Source organism: Indicator indicator, chromosome 34 (assembly GCF_027791375.1).
Source record: "Indicator indicator isolate 239-I01 chromosome 34, UM_Iind_1.1, whole genome shotgun sequence".
NCBI classification, from domain to species: domain Eukaryota; kingdom Metazoa; phylum Chordata; class Aves; order Piciformes; family Indicatoridae; genus Indicator; species Indicator indicator.
The window spans coordinates 4,626,364-4,646,298 of record NC_072043.1 but is presented as its reverse complement, the minus strand read 5'-3'; the positions used below and the strand labels follow the sequence as shown (position 1 = coordinate 4,646,298).

The 19,935-nt window shown below is 48.3% G+C and overlaps 1 protein-coding gene across 2 annotated transcripts; it reads right to left on the bottom strand.

Annotated features, from left to right (window-relative positions):
• Window positions 1–960: 960 nt before the first annotated feature.
• Window positions 961–19,091, bottom strand: NFRKB (nuclear factor related to kappaB binding protein). 2 transcript variants are annotated; one of them, XM_054395536.1, is made up of 25 exons: window positions 18,960–19,091; window positions 17,880–18,081; window positions 17,661–17,788; window positions 16,239–16,413; window positions 15,951–16,082; window positions 15,281–15,354; window positions 14,814–14,898; window positions 14,497–14,677; window positions 14,196–14,304; window positions 13,285–13,411; window positions 12,341–12,406; window positions 11,953–12,032; window positions 11,819–11,862; window positions 10,863–10,923; window positions 9,778–9,952; window positions 8,887–8,993; window positions 7,869–7,992; window positions 7,674–7,753; window positions 6,647–6,867; window positions 5,959–6,238; window positions 5,495–5,713; window positions 4,038–4,823; window positions 3,166–3,272; window positions 2,361–2,496; window positions 961–2,083 (listed from the first exon to the last, which is right to left on the bottom strand). In XM_054395536.1, the coding sequence occupies exons 1-25, from the start codon at window positions 19,089–19,091 to the stop codon at window positions 1,958–1,960; spliced, it is 3,957 nt and encodes a 1,318-aa protein (XP_054251511.1). In that variant the 3' UTR covers window positions 961–1,957. The 2 variants fall into 2 exon arrangements, with proteins under 2 accessions (XP_054251511.1, XP_054251512.1); XM_054395537.1 differs by having other exon boundaries at window positions 15,951–16,052.
• Between the last annotated feature and the right edge of the window lie 844 nt (window positions 19,092–19,935).

Below are 19,935 nucleotides of genomic sequence, written 5' to 3'. Positions count from 1 at the left end.
TTAGGGAGGATCTCCCTGTGACAAGAGCAGGCTGTATTCCTTTTTGAGTGGAAAAAGGTATTAGAAAAGATGCAGCAGAGTGCTTTAGGCAAGACAAGAGATGGATGCTGGACAGTGTCTCCTTTCCTCTGCAGGAGTGCTCCCCCGTGGAGCTCTCACCCTGGAACAGCTTTCAGTTTCCCGAGCACATGGGAGCCACCACCACCCTCAGCCACCAAAAAACTACCTTCAGCCCTTCTCTGCCCTTCAGCCTACTGCAGAGAAATTAAAGGTTACTTATTAAGGGCAGTAGGCTAGGGGTTATTTTTCAATCAGAGTGGAAGCAACTTGGTGGCAGTTGAACCATGGAACAGACTGCACTTTGCTCCTGGCAGCTGGGAGTAAACATGCAGTACCTAACCCAGCATGTAGCACCTCCAAAGAAGCAGCCCATGTGGTGACTTGGAGCTTTGCAGAAAAAGCATCAGACTTTAGAAGCAGAGAACTGGCCTAAGTGAAGCAGCAAAGCCTCCTCCCTGGAGGTGTTCAAGGCCAGGCTGGATGAGGCTTTGAGCAACCTGGGCTAGTGGGAGGTGTCCCTGCCCATGGCAGGGAATTGGAACTTTAAGATCATCCAAAGTCCCTTCCAACTCCTAATACTCTGTGATTCTGTGTTTGCCTCCAACCCAGCCCTGAAACTGGCTAGTGGTTGTGCAGAATGACCACCACAGCCTCACACAGCTCAGCCAGCTCAGGAGAGCACTGAGCTCTTCACATAGCTGATAGCCACTAAGACATAACTAGGAGTAAACTATGCCTTTGAATGAAGACTATGAGAAAAAGAAGATTAGAAAGAAGCATCTTCTGAGGAAGACAGACAATCTATTAGCTCTTGGCAAGCCAGGCAATCAGGGTACACAAAACAACAAGCTGCACAAAACCAAAAGGAGATGGCAGAGAGATCTGGGAGGCTTTCTGCACTTTTATTCTTCTCCTGGTCCAACAGGTCTGCTGATCTCGTTCCGAGAAAGCTTCAAGGTCAGAACAGCCATGAATTCATGTCCAAAATTCAAACAAATTTACACAGAGGGATAAAATTGCAAAGGTAAAAACCAACCTAGAGGCCAGGACCGTGGATAAAATATTTCTGCTCCGTCCATGATGCTACGGCTTGGTTGCATTTGAAACCACATTCCAAGCTTTTAAAACAAGTTACAATCTGATAAAAAGGTTTATTTGTTGAGGAAAACTATAGGAGGATCCTTCTGGTGAACATTTTCCTTTCCAGTATGTCCCATTTGCTGACAGACTTGCTCACACACTGACTCTGTGCCTCCTCCTCTTCTCCTCCCCGTGGTTACTCGCTTCTTTACAGCAAAAACCGTCTTGACTCTCATCCTGCCTCTGACAGAACCTTGAGATGGAAGCAGGATCTGTTCAAAAGGAGTCTGAGCTCAGAGGTGGGGAGAGGGATTTAAAAACTCTATACAAACAGTACACTGAATGTGTCAGGACTCTATTTCCAAGACTACAGGACAAACTCTGGTGTCCAAGCCACCACGCTAAGCAGTGACAGCGAGATGCAGCAAAAAGAGTCTTCTTCAGCACTTTGAGAAGTCTGAATTATCCCTTCCAAGCAAGTTTCTCTGGTTAAGGAAGACTCAAGATCAACTGCTTTGCCTCTAACCCAAAATGCACAGAAACATTGGCAAAACACCCTCTGGATGAGAAAAGAACAAAGAGAAGGAAGACGTTTAAGTGGCCAATACCACAGAACTTGGCCTTTACACATCTGGACTGAAAACATTTTGGTTTGCTGTGGAATTTCTACTTAGACATCACAACACTGCCTCCAGACAAGCAATGGGACAGAACCCAGGCCAATCCCTAGCCATGCCTGTGGTTAGCTGGTGTTGGGTGGAGGACGACCACGGACTCAGGGAAGTTCTTGGAACATAATCAATTTTCCAGCCGGTGTTCATAGCTGATCTTGAGTCTGTTTTGGAGATGGAGCTGTTGTCACAACCACAGTGGAAACTGCTTTGGTAGAGCCAGACACAGTTCCCTGCTGGAGGTGGGAGGCTGGTACTGTCTGAATTCGCACCTGTTTGAGGTGGAAAGAAGAACAACTTGGGTCAAGAACAGCCTGGTGAGGCAAAGGAGTCGATGTGCTTAATGCAGGTGCTACAGCCAGGCTGTGTAGCTGTGCTTTTTATGGAACCCCACATATCAAAGTCCTCATGGAGAGGTAAAAAAGGCAAAAAAAAAAAAAAAAAAAAAAAAAAAAAAAAAAAAAAAGGAAAAAAGAAAAAAACCACACCCAAAACCCAACCGAAAACAAAGCCAAAAGAACTAATAAAATGGTTCTAAGATGTTGTTACCTGCGTGGCCTGGCCTTGCTGCTGCAGCTGCTGCAGTTGCTGTGCAGTCAGGAAGCTCACTGGCTTGTTCCCAGCAATCAGTTTTGTCCCTGCTGGCATGGTAGTCAGGATGATGTTCCTACCTAAGCCACTGATGCTATGGGAAGAGAATCATTGATAGGTTAGTAACCAGTTTGAGAGTCACAAACTGTCCTCCAGTTGCTACAAGATGAAAGTTATTGATTTAATTTACTCATGATTTTAAGCAGTGAGGGTTTTTCCCCACACAATTGGCAAGTGACAAGTTTATGGCAACATTAATCTCTACCATAAAATGAATTTATCACATAAATTAAACTCTCTATGTCTGGCTGTGAACATCACTGGGTTAGTCTGATCAGACCTGAGACCTTCTCACAGAAAACAGCCAAGCACAAAGTGTTCTGCCTTGAATTATTCACTGAGGGAGATGCCACCAGAATTCATGGAATAATAAACAAAAAAAAAAATGGAAGAGCTGAATGCCAGAGGAATTTGTACTGAGGCAGCTAACACTTCCCTTCTTCCTTTAAGGAGAGGTGGCCTCAGATTACATTTCTTGAGGTGTCACCAGGTTAAATCATGTTCAGACACACAGAGCTCATCTCATAGCTGGTTTCAAGGCAAAGAATGTTTTTTCTTCAGGGTAGTTGCAAAACCTAGAATCTCAGGGCACCTAAACAAAGCCTATGCACCACATTAAGTCAGTTCCTGCAGCTAAAGGACCTGCAAGGCTCTTCCAGCCTTCTGACCACAGGCCCTCCTAAAGCAGATGCAAGGTACTCACTTGGCCCCGAGGTTGCCCTTGATGATGGGGGCAGTCACCACGCTCTTGCCTTTCACTGGCTGGCTGATCACTGACAGAGGCACTGTTATTCTTGCTGGGAGTTTCCCCTGGAGAAGTTGGAGAACACAGGAGGAGTTAAGCACAGAAACTGTTTCACAACATGCAATTACCTCTTCGCTTGCTTGTTAGGAGTCCTGGGAGCAGAGAGCAACAGCAGCTTTGCTGATGGAATCCAAACTCCAGTTGAAGATCATTTTAAATTCCCCTGCATCTCACTCACTCCACAGCTGCCTCACCCCCGACACCCCACCATCATCTTGAAGATCATTTTAAATTCCCCTGCATCTCACTCACTCCACAGCTGCCTCACCCCCGACACCCCACCATCATCTTGAAGATCATTTTGAATTCCCCTGCATCTCACTCACTCCACAGCTGCCTCACTCCCGACACCCCAACATCTCCAGCTGTTTAGCCTGGAGGAGTCAAGGCTCTGGGGAGACCTTAAAGCAGCCTTCCAGTACCTGAAGGGGGCTACAGGAGACCTGGGCAGGGACATTTTCAAGGGCTTGTAGTGATAGGATGAGAGGCAATGGACTGAAGCTGGAGGACGAGAGATTTAGAATCAAGAGTAGGAAGAAATTCTTTCCAGTGAGGGTGGTGGGACACTGGAACAGGTTGCCCAGGGAGGTGGTGGATGCCTCCTTCCTGGAGGTTTTGAGGCCAGGTTGGACAAGGCCTTGAGCCAGCTAGATAATGGTTGGACTCCATCGTATTAGTCTTTCCCATCCCAAAGGATTCTCTGACCCCATAAACCACTGGAGCATCCATCCCAGCAGCCCCAGCTCCAGGTAAAGGCCTGTGTTACTCACTGCCTGGGACGTGGACACCACGGTGGTGCTGACGGGCACCTGCCGCACAGCGGCGGCCCCTGTTCCTATGCTGATGGGAGTCCCTGCAGCCCCCGAGGCCACAGCCACTGCCTTGGACACTGTGGCACTGACAGTCGGTAAGGAGACAGCTGAGGTGTGGCCCGTGCCAGGCACACTCACTGCTGAGGAAGAGGGCACTTGCTTGGCATGAGTCGCTACCGTAATGGTCTGCCCGGCTTTGGGTGGCATCACCCCCAGCCCCTGCACGATTCTTATAGTAGCAGCTGGCTTGGCCTCAGTGGATGCCACTGTAGTTATGGCCTTGCTCTTCTGATCTGCCACTGTCATGCCCAGAGCAGGCATCAGTCGAAAGGCAGAGCTTGTTGGCTCTGCTGTCTTTAAGTCAGGAGTCACTTTCACCACTGTGCTGCCAGCTGGGCTGGAAGAAGCAGAGGTGGCCGCGCTGGTCTTGGCCGGAGAATCTGCAGCCTGGACGGGGTTGGACGTCACGTGCAAAGTGGCAGAGATGCCTTTCCCACTACCACTGCTTCCTGCAGCTGCTGTAAAGAGGTCCTGGGTCAGTTTGACAGTAGTGACTTGAGACTTGGCCAGCGTGGCCATCATGTCCGGGGTGATCCTCAGCACTGTCTGTCCCTTGGCGTCGGTGGTGATGGAGGAGGGCGGCAGGCGCAGCACATCCTTGCCTTGGATCCGAAAATTGGTGGCTGTCAGTGGGATGCTGCTCCCAGGCTGGGTCTTCATGCCAAGCTGTCCTGTAATAGCCACCTGGAAGAGAGCAGAGAAAGGGCTGTGTCAAAGCTGGACACAACACTGAACTTCCCAACAGGACCTTTACAGAATCATAGAATGGCTTAGAGGTTGGAAGGGACCTCAGAGATCATCTACTCCAACCTCCCTGTCATGGGCAGGGACACCTTCCACTAGACCAGCTTGCTCAAGGCCTCATCCTACCTGGCCTTGAATACCTCCAGGGAAGTGATCATCCACCTCTCTGGGCAACCCATTCCAGTGTCTCACCACCACTGTACTGAAGAACTTCTTCCTCAGCTCCAGTCTAACCCTACTCTCCCTCAGCTTCAAACCATTCCCCCCTGTCCTGTCTCTAGACACCCTTATGCCTTGAGCAACCAGGTCTAGTGGGAGGTGTCCCTGCCCATGACAGTGGGATTGGAGCTAGATGATCTTTAAGGTCTCTTCCAACCCAAACCATTCTGTGATTTCAAAACACGGTCAACATCTGAAGATGGTTAACCTTGGGCTGTGAAAACGGGGTTCAAACTGACCAAACCAGCAACTGGTCAGATCTTTATGGTCAGTAACTCACACAGCATTACAGCTCACTACAGTTTCCACTCTCTTTTCAGATCTGCATATAAGAAGAAACAGGAAACAACTGGGTAGTGGAGCCCAGTTCCTTGTCTCTCCCTCTCTCTCACCTGCTTGATGATGTTCTGGCCAGCCACATTCTGGATGACAGTGGTAGAGGAGGAGCTTGGAGCAGAACTGCCTGGAGAGCTGGTCACTGGTTTCACAGCAGGACTGGGAGCTGCAGACAGCCCTGTCACAGTGATGCCTGTCTGGCCTGTCACGGAGCTTCCTGGTCTTTGCACCTGCACTGGGCTGGTTTGAGCTTTCACTGGCAGGGTCATCACAGCCTACAGAGTGACAGAAGCAGCCTGTGAGCAAGACTTTTTGTCTTTTTGTCTTCTGTTTTATAGCTATGGATGTTCTACTGTAAAGCACCATGTGAAGGTGCCACACAAACAGGCAGCACTGAGCAGTACTAAAGCACATCTGCTCCCCTGCCCCTGCTCTGCAGTTACTGCACGTTTCTGTACACCATGAGAAGTCAGATCAAGACAACAGAGCTACTCCAGCATTCCCATGCAGCCCAACTCACCTGAGGGAGCACTTTGCTTTGGGTGGCTGTCGCTGGGACACGGATTTGAGGCACTGATGTAGGTTGCTGCTGCTGCTGGGTTACCACTGGGGCTTGCTGGGACACAGCTGGCAGGCTGGACTGGGCAGTGACCACTCGGACCTGTGGCAGCCCTGAGGAGGTGGTGTGACTTACCACCCTGGTGGGAGCTGGCTGCTGCCCTGGCTGTGTCTGTGAGCTCTGGGCTGTGGAGAGCAATGTCCCCAGCTGTGGCATGGTAGGAGATGACACCAGAAGAACACTACAGAAAAGATAAAGCCAGGTCAGCGCACATTATAGAATCACAGACTGGTTTGGGTTGGAAGGGACCTTTCAAGGTCATCCAGTCCAACCCCACTGCAGACAGTGGGGACATCTTCAACTAGAGCAGGTTGCTCGGATCCCCAGCCTGACCTGGAATGGTTCCAGAGCATCTTCCACCTCTCTGGCCAGGTTGCATCAGTGTCTCACCACCCTCCACATAAAAAATGGCTTCTTCCCTCTTTTAGCTCAAACCATCACCCCTTCTCCTGTCACAACAGGCCCTGTTAAAAGGTCTGCCCCAGATTTTTGATAAGCCTCCTTTAAGTATTGGAAGGAATGTAGGGTATAGGAAATAATTGAGAAAGCAGCAGTACCACCTATGAGTGGTGTGAGACAGAAGAACTACCTCTGGCTGGGTTTTGCTGGCTCTGCTGCAGCACTGGATACACTCTTGCTAACCACAGACACTGGTGGGGGTGAAATAGGAGTTGCTGGTAAGGCTGGTGCAGTTGGTGTCACAGGAGTCACAGGTGTTGGTGGCATGCTGGAGTCACTAAGGCTCAGCTGACTGGGCTCTGACGTGCTGCTGGGGAGAGCTTTGACAGCACTCTCCTTGCTGCTGGACTTCTGCAAAGAAACCAGGTCAAGCATGAAGGTCTTCACACAAAGTGGGTTTGACTGCTGTGTTCTAGAGAGGGCTGAGGACTTTTGAGTTCTGTTTGTCCTGGTGCTAAATCCTAAAATCACAGATGACTGACTATCTGCCTTCCTCAGTGCAGCCACAAGTGCATTTGGCTGCCCCTCCCAGCTGTGACAAACACTCAGAATGTGCAGATTTCCACCTCAATTCATTTGCCAATGGCAACAACTTTACAGATATTTGGTACCAATAACTAAAAAAACCCCAAAACATCCAAACCCTGACAGCTTCAGCACAGCCATGGGGAAAGCAGGAGATATGTTCCACAAACTCTGCTAGAGATAAACCTCAAAGCTAGATCCAAAAGACCATTCCTAGGATGGGGAGCAGAGATAATCCATTACTCTTCCTGCTGAGATCATCAAGGAGAGCACTTCATTTTGTAGAAGACCTCTTCATTTTGAGCTAGACCAGCACCAACATTCCTATCCACAGTGAACTGATAAATATGTTCATTAGGGATATTAAATATGTTCATTGTAGAATCTCAGAAAGGTTTGGGTTGGAAGAATCTGCAAAGGTCATCTAGTCCAACCCCTCTGCAGGTTGCTCAGAGGCTTGTTGAGCCTGACCTAGAACATCTGAAGGGATGGGGTCTGAACTACTTCCCTGGGCAACCTGTGTATCAAATTTTCATCAGCCATTATGGATGCAGGATTTATGGATTAACTTAAGCCCACGTCTCCTCTCCAACCCCCAAAGCATCTATGCAACCCAGTGCAAAGAAGTGTACCACTTTGGCTGGAGGTTTTGGCTTCTGCTGAAGAGCTTTCTTGGCCTTTGCCGCAGCAGCTTGAGCCTGGTGAATCCGTTCTGCAAATACAAATTGTTAGAGCTGCTAAATACGAGCTAACTGACTTAAGAACTAATGAAGAACTGTAAGTTCATCTTCAGAGAAGAAATCAAGGTATCAGCAAGCCAGGCTCACCAAACTCTTCCTCGCTCCTGTCCCGGTGCAGGTAGATCCACAGCTTGCGTCCGATGTCGTACTTCACACAGGGATCCTTCTCATAGTGTAACCGATCCAGAGCACCACTGACAACAGTGTTCACCTGCAAAGTCCACAACTCATGCAATCACAACATGTCCCTCCTTGGGCTAGCCAGAAGTCACAGAGAAGTAATCCTGCTTGGCACAAAACCTGAGCGAGCTCCTAGCATCCTTCATCTGGCTAAGGACCAACTGAGATGTTGCAGCACACAATGCTCTTTGCTGCCCTGGATCAAATGGAGCTTCCACCAAAGCTGAAAGCTCTGGAAGAGGAGGCCATGAAGATGAGCAGAGGGCTGCAGCACCTTCCCTATGGGGACAGGCTTGGAGAGTTGGGGCTGTTCAGCCTGGAGAAGAGAAGGTTCTGGGGACACCTTATGGTGGCCTTCCAGTAACTGAAGTGGGCTACAGGAAAGCTGAGGAGGGACTTTTTACAAGGGCTTGGAGTAATAGGGTGAGGGGCAATGAACTGAAGCTTGAGGAGAGGAGATTTAGACTGGAGATTAGGAAGAAATTCTTGATAGTGAGGGTGGTGAGACACTGGAATGAATTGTCCAGGGAGGTCCTGGATGCCCCCTCCCTGAAAGTGTTCAAGGCCAAGCTGAATGAGGCCTTGAGCAACCTGTGCTGGTGGAAGGTGTCCCTGCCCACAACAGGGGAGTTGGAACCAGATCATCTTTAAGGTCCCTTCCAACCCAAACCATTCTATGCATCTATGACACTGTTTCTGGATCTAAAATGTGAGCAGCTACCTGACAGTTAATGCTGGGGCTTTCCTAGCCCTTTTTCCTCATCCACAGCTTGGTGTGGATTTGCAGCAACTCACCAGGGTGGAATAGAACTTTTACTTGCTAATCCATAAAAATCATTGTGCCTCAGCCACTGGATTTTGTCTGGGTCTCATCAGTGTATTTTTAGGAGAATCTGTTTGAAATCGGCCATGAGCTCCAACTCACCTGAGCACTTGTGACATCAGGAGCTAGGAACTGGGAATCTTTAAGCAGCTCACAGATCTCAGCACGAGTCCCTTCTCCATTGGGAAGGCGAGCAGCAGCATCACGAACTGAAAGATCAAACCAGAGCTTCAACTTTCAGCCCTAACTAGGTTAACTCTGTTCTTCAGCAGACACGTTTTGGGGGTGTTCTCTTACCCCCTCAGCATCTGATCACATTTTCATAGAATCATAGAATCAACCAGGTTGGAAGAGACCTCCAAGATCATCCAGTTCAACCTATCACCCAACCCTATCCAATCAACTAGACCATGGCACTAAGTGCCTCATCCAGGCTTTTCTTGAACATCTCCAGGGACGGTGACTCCACCTCCTCCCTGGGGAGGCAAATCTCTCTCTCTGTGAAGAACTTCCTCCTAACATCCATCCTATACCTCCTCTGGCACAACTCGAGACTGTGTCCCCCCGCTCTGCTGCTGGTTGCCTGGGAGAAGAGACCAACCCCCACCTGGCTACAGCCTCCCCTCAGGTAGTTGTAGACAGCAATGAAGTCTCCCCTGAGCCTCCTCTTCTCCAGGCTGAACACCCCCAGCTCCCTCAGCCTCTCCTCATAGGGCCTGTGTTCCAGGCCCTTCCTCAGCTTCGTTGCCCTTCTCTGGACACATTTCAGTCCCTCAACATCTCTCTTGAATTGAGGGGCGCAGAACTGGACACAATACTCAAGGTGTGGCCTGACCAGTGCTGAGTACAGTCACATAATTTGTTTATTCTCTGCTTACACCATCCCAGCCTGCCCACCTCTTCCCTTTATAACGCCGCCTCCTAAAGTCATTTTGGGGTGTTCAGGGGAGCCTTCTTCTTGTAAATAAAAGGTTCTGTAGGCCACCAGCTTACCAAGAGACAAGATGGTGACATAAGCTGGTCTGTCTGAGCGCAGCAGAGAATGCTCTCGGGCTTTGTTGAGTGAGGTTTCCTTGTCAAACACTCCCTTCACAGGGCCAACGACCGACTCGAAGCCGTGCATCCGGAAGGTGAAGGCTTTGTGGGGCTGGCTGTAACGGTACCGTTCCTGAGTTTGGACACAAAGAGGACTGGATTCAGCAGGGAACACACAGTGCAAAGCCTTGAAGCTTGTGCTACTTTGGTGTTACATTCTTATCATTCTCCAGAGAAAGGGGGTTTCGAAATCAAAGGCTCAAATAGCGTTGCATAGACTTGTCTGGGTCAAGACAAGCAGAATTGTAAAGCAGCACTTAAAGTGGTGTTCATAGAGCCATAGAATGGTTTGGGTTGGAAGGGACCTTAAAGACCATTGAGTTCCAACCCCCCTGCCATGAGCAGGGACACCTTTCACTAAATCAGGTTGCTCAAGGCCTTGTCCAGTTTGGCCTTGAACACCTCCAGAGTGGTGGCATCCACAACTTTCATGTACTGCAGGTAGGTTAGGTTCATGGTTAAGCACCTGCACACACCAGAGAGGTGCCAGAGATGCACCTTCTGCCCAGCAAGCACCCTTTTGCCCAGCAGAAACAAGCCCTTTCTTCCCCCTCTGATGTGGCAAAAGAGGCATTTCCAAATTTAACCACAGACAGAACAATCAGGGTGAAGAACAGTCATCATGTGTTTACACCAGACACTTGCAGCCACTACAGACAAGATAACTTGAGTGTATGGGTGCACTTTTCTTCTTGTACTCATCCATGTTCCAGAATTGGAGAGACAAGTCATCCTCACAGGCTGAGGGATGGCAGAGAGGCTAGAAAGGCTGGCACTACTAATTTCAGTTAATTTTGGCCAACACTCTTTGGGAATAGAGGTGGTTTGGTAGAAAGCAGACAGGCTACACAGTTAGGAAGCTTTCCGTAAGGCTAAGAGATCTACTTCAAGGCAGAAGCAGCATAAATTCTTTACCTTCAGGTCTGTGTAGAGCCTGAAACTGCCTGGTTTAGTGGCCATGTGTGTTTAAAAGCTGATCTTACCTGCTCCTGAAACACACGTTTCTCCTCTCCAGTGCTAGGTCGTACTACGTAGTCAGTCCTTCTGAAACAAAGAGCACCACCAGTTCTGAGCAACAACAAACCCACCACAGCCCCAAAGAACATCCCAAAGGATTAGTCACCTCCTCCTTCCTGTAAATTCATCTGAATTCATTCTGAAAGCATTTCAGAACATAAACTGCAGAGATCTTAATCTATGCCCTACACACGACCTGAAGGTGAAGCAAGCACTGTGACAGATCTTGTGATCAGCACAGAGCTTAGAGGTTTGCTCTGGTAGCAGATGTGACCTTGGAAAACATGAGTTCATTTTCTGAAGTCTGGTTACTGCAGCTAGAAAATCAGGCTACCAACTAGGCTGCATCCAGAGGAGTGTGGCCAGCAGGTCAAGAGAAGGGATTCTCCCCCTTTACTCTGCTGAGACCCCATCTCCAATGCTGCATCCAGTTCTGGTGTCCCCACCATCAGAAGGACAGAGCTGTTGGGTTCAGTCCAGAGGAGGCCACAAAGATGATCCCAGGGCTGGAGCACCTCTGCTATGAGGACAGGCTGAGGGAGCTGGGGGTGTTCAGCTTGGAGAAGAGGAGACTCTGGGGGGACATTAGAACTGCCTTCCAATAGCTGAAGGGATCCCACAGGAAGGCTGCAGAGGAACTCTTCATGAGGGTGTCTAGAGACAGGACAAGGGGGAATGGTTTGAAGCTGAGGGAGTAGGGTTAGACTGGATCTTAGGAGTCTTTCATTACAAGGCTGGTGAGCCTCTGAAATAGGTTGCCCTGGAGGTGTGCAAGGCCAGCCTGGATGAAGCCTTGGTCAGCCAAGTCCAGTTGAGAGGTGTCCCTGCCCATGGCAGGGGAGTTGGAACTGGATGATCTTTAAGGTCCCTTCCAACCCAAACCATTCTATGAATAAGCTTTCAAGCAGTGTTAGATACTCACACTCTGGGAACTGGTGTTGTGGCATCTGAGCTGTCTTCATTTTCCTATCAGAAAAAAGAGAAATGCCCATGTTGGATAAAACTCAGCCAGGTTTTGTGCTGCCAGAAGTGCTTGTTTTCTGAAAAGTCACTCACTTTGAAAAAAGTCAGGTCTTTGGTCTCCAACCAGAGCTGAAACAGTGCTGCCAATTCCTTCTCATGATCTTGGCAAGAACCTAGGTCAAGAAGTCAAGAAAAACGGGAAACAGAAGTCCTTTATTTGTTACAAAGCTTGTACTTCAAAGTCACTTCCCACTCCCTTCTCCCTTCTCTACATCTCTTCCACACTTCACCAATGCTCCAATACTTGTGAAAACCTTGGGTCCAAAACACACCTTCACTCAGCTGAAAAAAAGAGGCCCCACCAATGAATCCTAACAGCTCTGCTTCTTTCTCCCTGGGCTGCAGCAAGCTGGAAAGTCAAGTCCTGGAGCAAACAGCCAACCTTAACTATAGCAGAAACAGAAAAGCACAAGATACTCACCAAGCAATTTCCACTGCTGAGTTTTTTCCTTGAATTCAACAAAAGGTGAGAAGCTGGAGGGGACATCTACAAGGAAAATTGTGCTTGTCAGAGCCATCATAGTCATCCAACCCCCAAAACCCTATTGATGTAACACAAGCTGTCGAGGTGGACTCATGGTGACAGATAAAACATTTTAAGTGCTCACTTAAGTGCACCTCTAAGTTTATACCTGCCCACAGGGAAGGTAAGGATCTCAAAGCAGCACTGCAAGCACCACAGCAGAACAGGATAACAAATCTTTCATCCACAGGCTGTCAGATGAGATCCTGTTCATGCTGTGAGGCAGCAAGAATTGGTACAGTAGCTACTCCTGGGCTCATGGGAAGCCAGCTCAGGGTTTACAGTGCTCACCAACAGTATGGAGAACATGAAGTAGGGCACTACAGTCCACACTGGCTCTCCCTTTAAAACTTCCCACTAAGCAGGTAAGAACCACAGAACAACCCAGTTTGAAAGGAATGTCTGAAGCTTAGCTGGTCCAAGCCCCAGATCAAAGCTGGGCCAACTCCATGTTGCCTGTGGAACACTCAGGGCATCATCTAGTTTATTTTTTTCTTATCTCTGAAGACAACCACAATGTCTTTGCACCACAAAGAGACTCATTTCTTCCTACTTCAAACACCCTGCCTGAAGTCCATGATCTGAACAGGATCTAGAGGCAGTTTCTGCCTGTCTACAGGCCATTTCCTACATGTTTTTATGTAGTAAGGAATCAAGCTGGGTCTTATTAATTACCCCCTCACAAAACAAATCTACCACAAGCAAGGAATGTGGGCCATGAAGCCTCTCATGGAAATGCTGTCAGCAATACAATGATTTACTGTAGCAATGGATTAAAAGCTGATTGGAGCTGTAACACAAAGAAGTACTGATTAGAACTGAGATACTAGCATCATTCTTACCTCTACTGTCACCTGTCAAGTACTGCAGGGCAGGTAAAACCAGTTCAGACCAGTTAGGGGCAAAGGAGAACCAGGTGTTCAGTGCACTGGCAGGAGAAGATTGCCAATCTAGAACTTTATCTTCAAGCTGAAAAGGGAAAACAGCATCTTGTTAAAGGTCTTGTGCTTTAAACTGGGCCTGCTTTAATGAAGAAACCAAAACACCCAATAAATGCAGGGGGCAGAAAGGTTTTATATACATAAAAAGAATGACTTGGCTTCTGCAAGTAACCTTGTGATGGTATTTCAGGTAACAGACACGGACCTGACGGAGCAGGTCCAGAAGAGGACCACAAAAATGATCAGAGGGCTGAAGCAACTCTGCTATGAGGACCGGCTGAGGGAGCTGGGGGTCTTCAGCTTTGAGAGAGAAGGCTCCAGGGAGACCTTAGAGCAGCCTTCTGGTATCTGAAGGGAGCTACAAGAAGGCTGCAGAGAGTGTTTCCAAAGTTTTCAGTGATGGGATGAGGGGCACTGGTTTGAAATTAGGAGATTTAGATTGGATGTGAGGAACAAATTCTGCCCCATCAGGGTGGTGGAACACTGCAACAGGTTGCCCAGGGAGGTGGTTGAGGCTCCATTCCTGGAGATATTCAAGCTCAGGCTTAACCAGGCTCTCAGCAACCTGCTCTGATGGAGGATGTCCCTGCTGACTGCAGGGGGGTTGGACTGGATGACCTTTGGAGATCCCTTCCAACCCAAAGCATTCTATGATTCAACTGTCAAACTCTGTGAAATATGTTAAACCAAGAATGTGGTGTGCACTCCCCAGGGGGTTCAGTTCTTTAACATGGAATTTACATCTTGCTATACTTCAGAGCAGGACAAGTCTGGCTATAAACCCCTCTTACCCCCTGATTTTGGTTCCTTACCACAGAGAGAGTAGCAGGTCCTTCCAGAAACAGTATCTCCAAAAGAAGGAAAAAGAAGCTGGAAGATATTTCATTTATTCCAAGGCATGGCTTCATCTCTTCGAGAGGTCTTCAAGTGAAAGAGAAGACAAATAGAAAGGAAGCCAAGTTCCCTGAGTAAACTTCCATCATCCACAGATGAACACCACACATTTCACACATCCCAAGCTGCACCAAAATAAAGCCCCACAAAACTCTGAGCTGCAACATCTGTTGCTTCCTCCCTCCATGCAAGGCCTTCAGGGCCCTCTGAAGCACTTACTCCTCTTTGACAGATGACAGAGGGATGGGGGAAGGATCCTGAGATAGTGGTGGGATTCCATCTGCATTGCCAAGAGCGTCAGCCAAATCTTCCACCTCAGATTTAATCATCTTCAGCTTTTTTTTCTTCTTATCTTCCTTTTCCTTCACCTTTTTCTTAACGGTTGCAAGGTCAAACAAAGCTTTAGATATGACAAAAGGTAAGAAGAATATTTAGGGAGCTTCTTGCAAGAGTTGAGTGAGAGTCTAGAGGTTTAAAGATATATTCAGACACCTTAAATTCATGCAGGGCACGAGTTTCACATCCTAGCCACTGACCTGCTAAAGAACCTTTCCTGCCAGCATTGACTCGAGTCATAATGTCCTCAAGAGTCACATCTGTTGTCACTAGATCTGGGTGGTCCTAGACAGGATAAAGCGACAGGAATTAAAAGGACAAAGTGTTGAGACAGCAGCAGGGGTGCAGAAGATAATGCAAGACTAAAATACCCCAAACTTAACCAGGATCAGCTTACAAAGTTATTTACTGCAAGTTGGGAAGTCTTCTAACCCTGAAGTCCAAAGTTTTGCCTCTGCAAAACACATCACCAACAGGACAAAATCCTTCTATGCAATTAAGGATAACCAGAAGTTGCAGGGAAGCTGATAATTAAATACAGGCTACACTGAAGGGCTGGAGGGTGGTTGGACACAACAGAAGTAGCAATGAGTTGTCACCCAGAAGCACCCTGAACTTTATAACAGATAAAATACAGTCCTGTCCCCCAGGCTTCTAGACAGCTTACAGGCTGGCGCTTTCGTTTCTCGTGGTGCTTCCTCAACATCATCTTTAAATCACTTTCTCCAAGCTCTATCCTGTCTGCAACAACAAAAATACCAGAGATTATTTGCAGTTTTCCATTTTTGTTGCTTCACAGACTTCTTAGAATGCAATTTCCTACCTGCTGACACTTTCCATCATCTCCACATTTCAGTGTATTTTCCTCATTGGGATTCCAGACTTGTATTGCACCCATTTATTTCAACACTTATTTGCCTGGGTTATCAGGCTTCATTGCTGATGCAACTATGGAAGTGAGAAACAGCTGTGCTGCAGAAAAGGTCTGCAGACTTGATTGCACCAATCTTAGGAGGGATTCCCTCCAGTACCTGAAGAGATCCTACAGGAAGGCTAAAAAGGGACTTTTCAGAAGTGTGTCCTTCAAGATATCCAGTTCCAACCTCCTGCCATGGGCAGGGACACCTTCCACCAGCCCAGGTTGCTCAAGGCCTCATGCAACCTGGCCTTCAACACCTCCAGGGAGGGGGCATCCACAGCCTCCCTGGGCAACCTGTTCCAGTGTCTTACCACCCTCACCGGAAAGAATTCCTTCCTAATCTCCAATCTACATCTCCCCTCCTCAAGCTTCATTCCATTCCCTCTAAGCCCATATTAAGTTATAGTTTGGTACTCACCTGCTGTTTTCATGTCTGTGGTTGACAATGTGGGGATCACTCTCAGGGGAACTGGTGGACTTGGACAACGTGATGGAGAACTAGGAGGCCAGGAGCTTAGATCTAAAACAGACAGAGCAATAAATGTACTTCCTCAAGACCTAGCATCAACCTCCACACTTCCACTACCCTGTGTTCAGCAGACCACTGGAGTCCAATTTCCATCCCTCTATCAAACATGCTGTCCCCACATCAAAAATTTCTTTCTCCAGTCACACCTCAAGTCTTTAGTCCAGTCCAGGGCATTACCTTCTTCATCAGAAGACAAAGTGGTATCTCCACACTCCTCTTTGACTTCCCTCAGAATCTTCAGGTAGCGCCGATGCGTCCGTCTGTCTCGTTCTTCTGTGTCATACGTGGGTGGGAAGTGCCTTCTCCTCAGGGTCATATCAGGGCCTCCTTTCCTAGCTAAATCCAGCAAGTGCTGGAAGATGAGACACGTGTGACATTAGCTAGCTCACCTGTGGTGCTGTAAGCTAGAAGAGAGCAGCTCCACTCAGGTACTTTGAGCAAGTTTAAGACGTGGAGATGGTGCAGTGAGCAGCCCAGCTCTTTACAAAACTCTGACAAAGCACCAGGGTCTGTAACACACAGGATTTTTGACCCAGTATTTCAGAGTATCACTTAAAGGAAGGGAAAACCTTATCTGCCTGTCCTTAGCTGTGGACTGTTGAGAAAAACCTAACCACTGGTCTGAGATCCTCTTGTGCAGTTTCCATGTCAAACACACATCACAGACATGGAATACTGTCCTTTTGGAAGCAAACATTTTACCTCTTATGACTACAAAGAAAATAACTTCCTACACACTGCTGCATTCTTTCACTGTGAGAGGTTTTATAGATAGATTTTCATCTTCACCCACATGTCTCATGCATTTGAAAAGTAATGGAGTGAGCAAGTGTTTACAACAAATACATTTTAGATGGCAGCAAATAGCTGGCAACAGTATCCACAAAGGAAGACTTCATTAGGAACACACAGAATCAAGAGGAGGAGGCTGAGGGGAGACCTCATTGCTCTCTACAACTCCATGGAAGGAGGTTGGAGTGAGGTGGGGGTTGGTTTCTTCTCCCTGCTGTCAGGTGATAGGAGAGGAAATGGCCTGAAATTGTGCCAGGGGAGGGTCAGGTTGGAGATTAGGAACAATTTCTTCCCCGCAAGAGTGGTCAGCCATTGGCATAGCTGCCCAGGGTGGTGGTGGAGTCACCATCCCTGGAGGTGTGCAAGAAACCTGTGGCCATGGCACTTTGGGACATGGTTTAATGGCCACGGTGGCGTTAGGCTGAAGGTTGGACTGGATGATTTTAGAGTTTTTTTTTCCAAACAAAGCAATCCTATGATTCTATTCTATACCAGTCCCTAACGAAGCTGGAAATTCATACAACAATATTTTAAGGCAGAATGACTTGTTAATGGGACAGGAAGATGTGAAGAGAGAAATGCAGGAAGCAGGGGACAAGGCTGGCGTGGAAGGTAAGAGCTGTGAGAGCTTCATATCTGAAACGCACAAACAAAAGAACCTTTCTAGTGTCCTCATAAGGGCCCCTGGAAAAACACAGCATTAATTAAAGACCTCCGAGACCTCCAAGAACTGTGACCATCTAAACCTCAAGATGCTTTGCTGTAAAGACAAGAGATGCCAGGGCAGAATCAAGTACTGGCACTCACGTTGCGGGAAGCGAGGATCTGCTTGAGCAGGCGGTAGAAGTACTGCTGCTGGGAGCTCAGGTAGCGTTTGTACTGCGACTTCAAGCACAGCTGCCGGTACTTCACCACCTCAGGGTTGAAGTGTCCATCTGCAAGAGGTCAAAAACACTTCAGCTGTCCTCAGCTGCTACTTGAGAACTTAACCCTGAGAATACCCACAGGCTTCTTGGGCTGACTGACCCCGGAAGAGTTTCTGGGCGATGTGCAGAGGGTTTCCGAAGCGGAAGTTTTCACCGCTGAACAAGGCCAAGATGAGTTTGTTCTGGTGCTCACGGTTGTTTTCAGGAAAGTGAGGCAGGAATTTCTTCAGGTGGTCTTGCTGGGCATCTGTCAGCACCTCCTGCCAGGTAGACAAGCTGACGACGTCGAAGAAGATCTCAGGCTAAAGAAAGCAAACAACAGAAATGCAGCCTCCTTCTTGACAGCTTTCCAGCCCTAAAGGCTTTTCTGTGGTTAAATAACACAAGTCGCCAGACACTGTCTCACCAACATCAGAAAGCTGTGAGGGAGGCTAGAAGAAGAACAGAACAGGATCATTTTCAAGCTCCTGAGACTAATCAAAGCATTTTTGGACAGCTTTTCTCGGAGAAGCTGAAGCATCCTGGGCTGCTGTGACCAGCAGGACCAGGGAGGTGGTTTTCCTCTTTTCTACTCTGCTCTCGTGAGACCCCACCTGGAGCACTACCCAGTTCTGGTGCCCCCAACAAAAGAAGACATGCAGCTGCTGGAGTGGGTCCAGAGGGGGCCATAAAGATGATCAGAGAGTTGAAGAATCTTGTCTATGGGGATAGGCTGAGAGAGTTGGGGCTGTTTGGCCTGGAAAAGGCTCTGGGGAGACCTTAGAGCAGCCTTCCAGTACCTGAAGGGGCTACGGGAGAGCTGGGGAAGGACTTTTGACAAGGGTTTGTAGTGATGATGAGGGGCAATGGGTTTGAGCTGGAAGAGGGGAGATTGAAACTGGAGAGTAGGAAGAAATTCTTGAGTGACAGTGGGCAGACACTGGAAGAGGTTGCTCAGGGAGGTTGTGCATGCCCTTTCCCTAGAGGTGTTCAAGGGCAGCTTGGATGAGGCCCTGAGCAACCTTGGCTAGCGGGACGTGACTCTGCCCATAGCAGAGGGGTTGGAACTAGATTATCTGGAAGGTCCCTTCCAACCCAAACCATTCTATGAATCTATTTCCCCTCTACAGTTTGCTCTGTGAGCACCACAAAGGGAGTTAACTCAGGTTCTGAAAAGGTAAAGCATCTCGGCACTACTCACATCCTCCAGAAGGTCCTCAGGCAGACTAACCCTGGTGGTACCCAGCATGCAGTCCTCCATGATCCGTGTGCCATTTCCTTCCCCACAGGGTCCCAGCAGGGGGTCCGTCAGCATATGGTCCAGAGAGTCCATCTTTTACCCTCTCCTTCTCCTGAACAAGAGCAGCAAACCCCTCAACAACCCAAAATCCCAACAGAGGGGACACCCCCAGCTGAAGCAGGACTGAGAAGTGGTGGTTGAAAAGCAAGCTATAGGATCAGTCCATGAGATGTACACGATGTTAGAATACGGAGGCTGTTCCTGCCAATGCTGGGGGATTGGAACTAGATGAACTTCAAGGTCCCCTCCAACCCAAACCAACCTATGGATCTATGACGACTACAGTGCTGCTTTAGTGAACTGCAGCACGGGTCATGCCAACAGAGAGGGAGACTGGAAAGTAGAGGTGACCCATTGCACTTCACATCCCACCCGCAGGAGCTGTTGTCCATAGAGGTAAATCACAGGAAAACACAACCGTTGAGGTTGGAAAAGGCTTTTAGCTTCATCGAGTCCAACCCTGAACCCAGCACTGCCAGGTCACCACGACACCCTATCACTAAGCATCACGTCTATATGTCTTTTAAATCCAAGGATGGTGACATTAGCTGTGGGAACCACCATGAAGCACTGCATCTAAATGCTTGAAGTGGTCTTAGGGTGCAAAACTCAACCTCAGGTCTAAAGCAGGGCTTGCCTAAGGTTCAAGTTGCCAAGAGCCCTGTGCCCCCTCAAGCACAATTTGGAAGAGCTGTGCTTGAAGGAAAACGCATGAACCACGCGGAATAAAGAACAGTAAGTAAAGATTTATTAATAAATAACCAAATACGCCCTTAAAACCGAACCGGAGAGTAAGCAATCAGAGAAAACAAAGCGCATTTCATACCCGCTAGGCTGGCTCTGGACGTGACACCGGCGTCTGGTGACGGCACCCTAA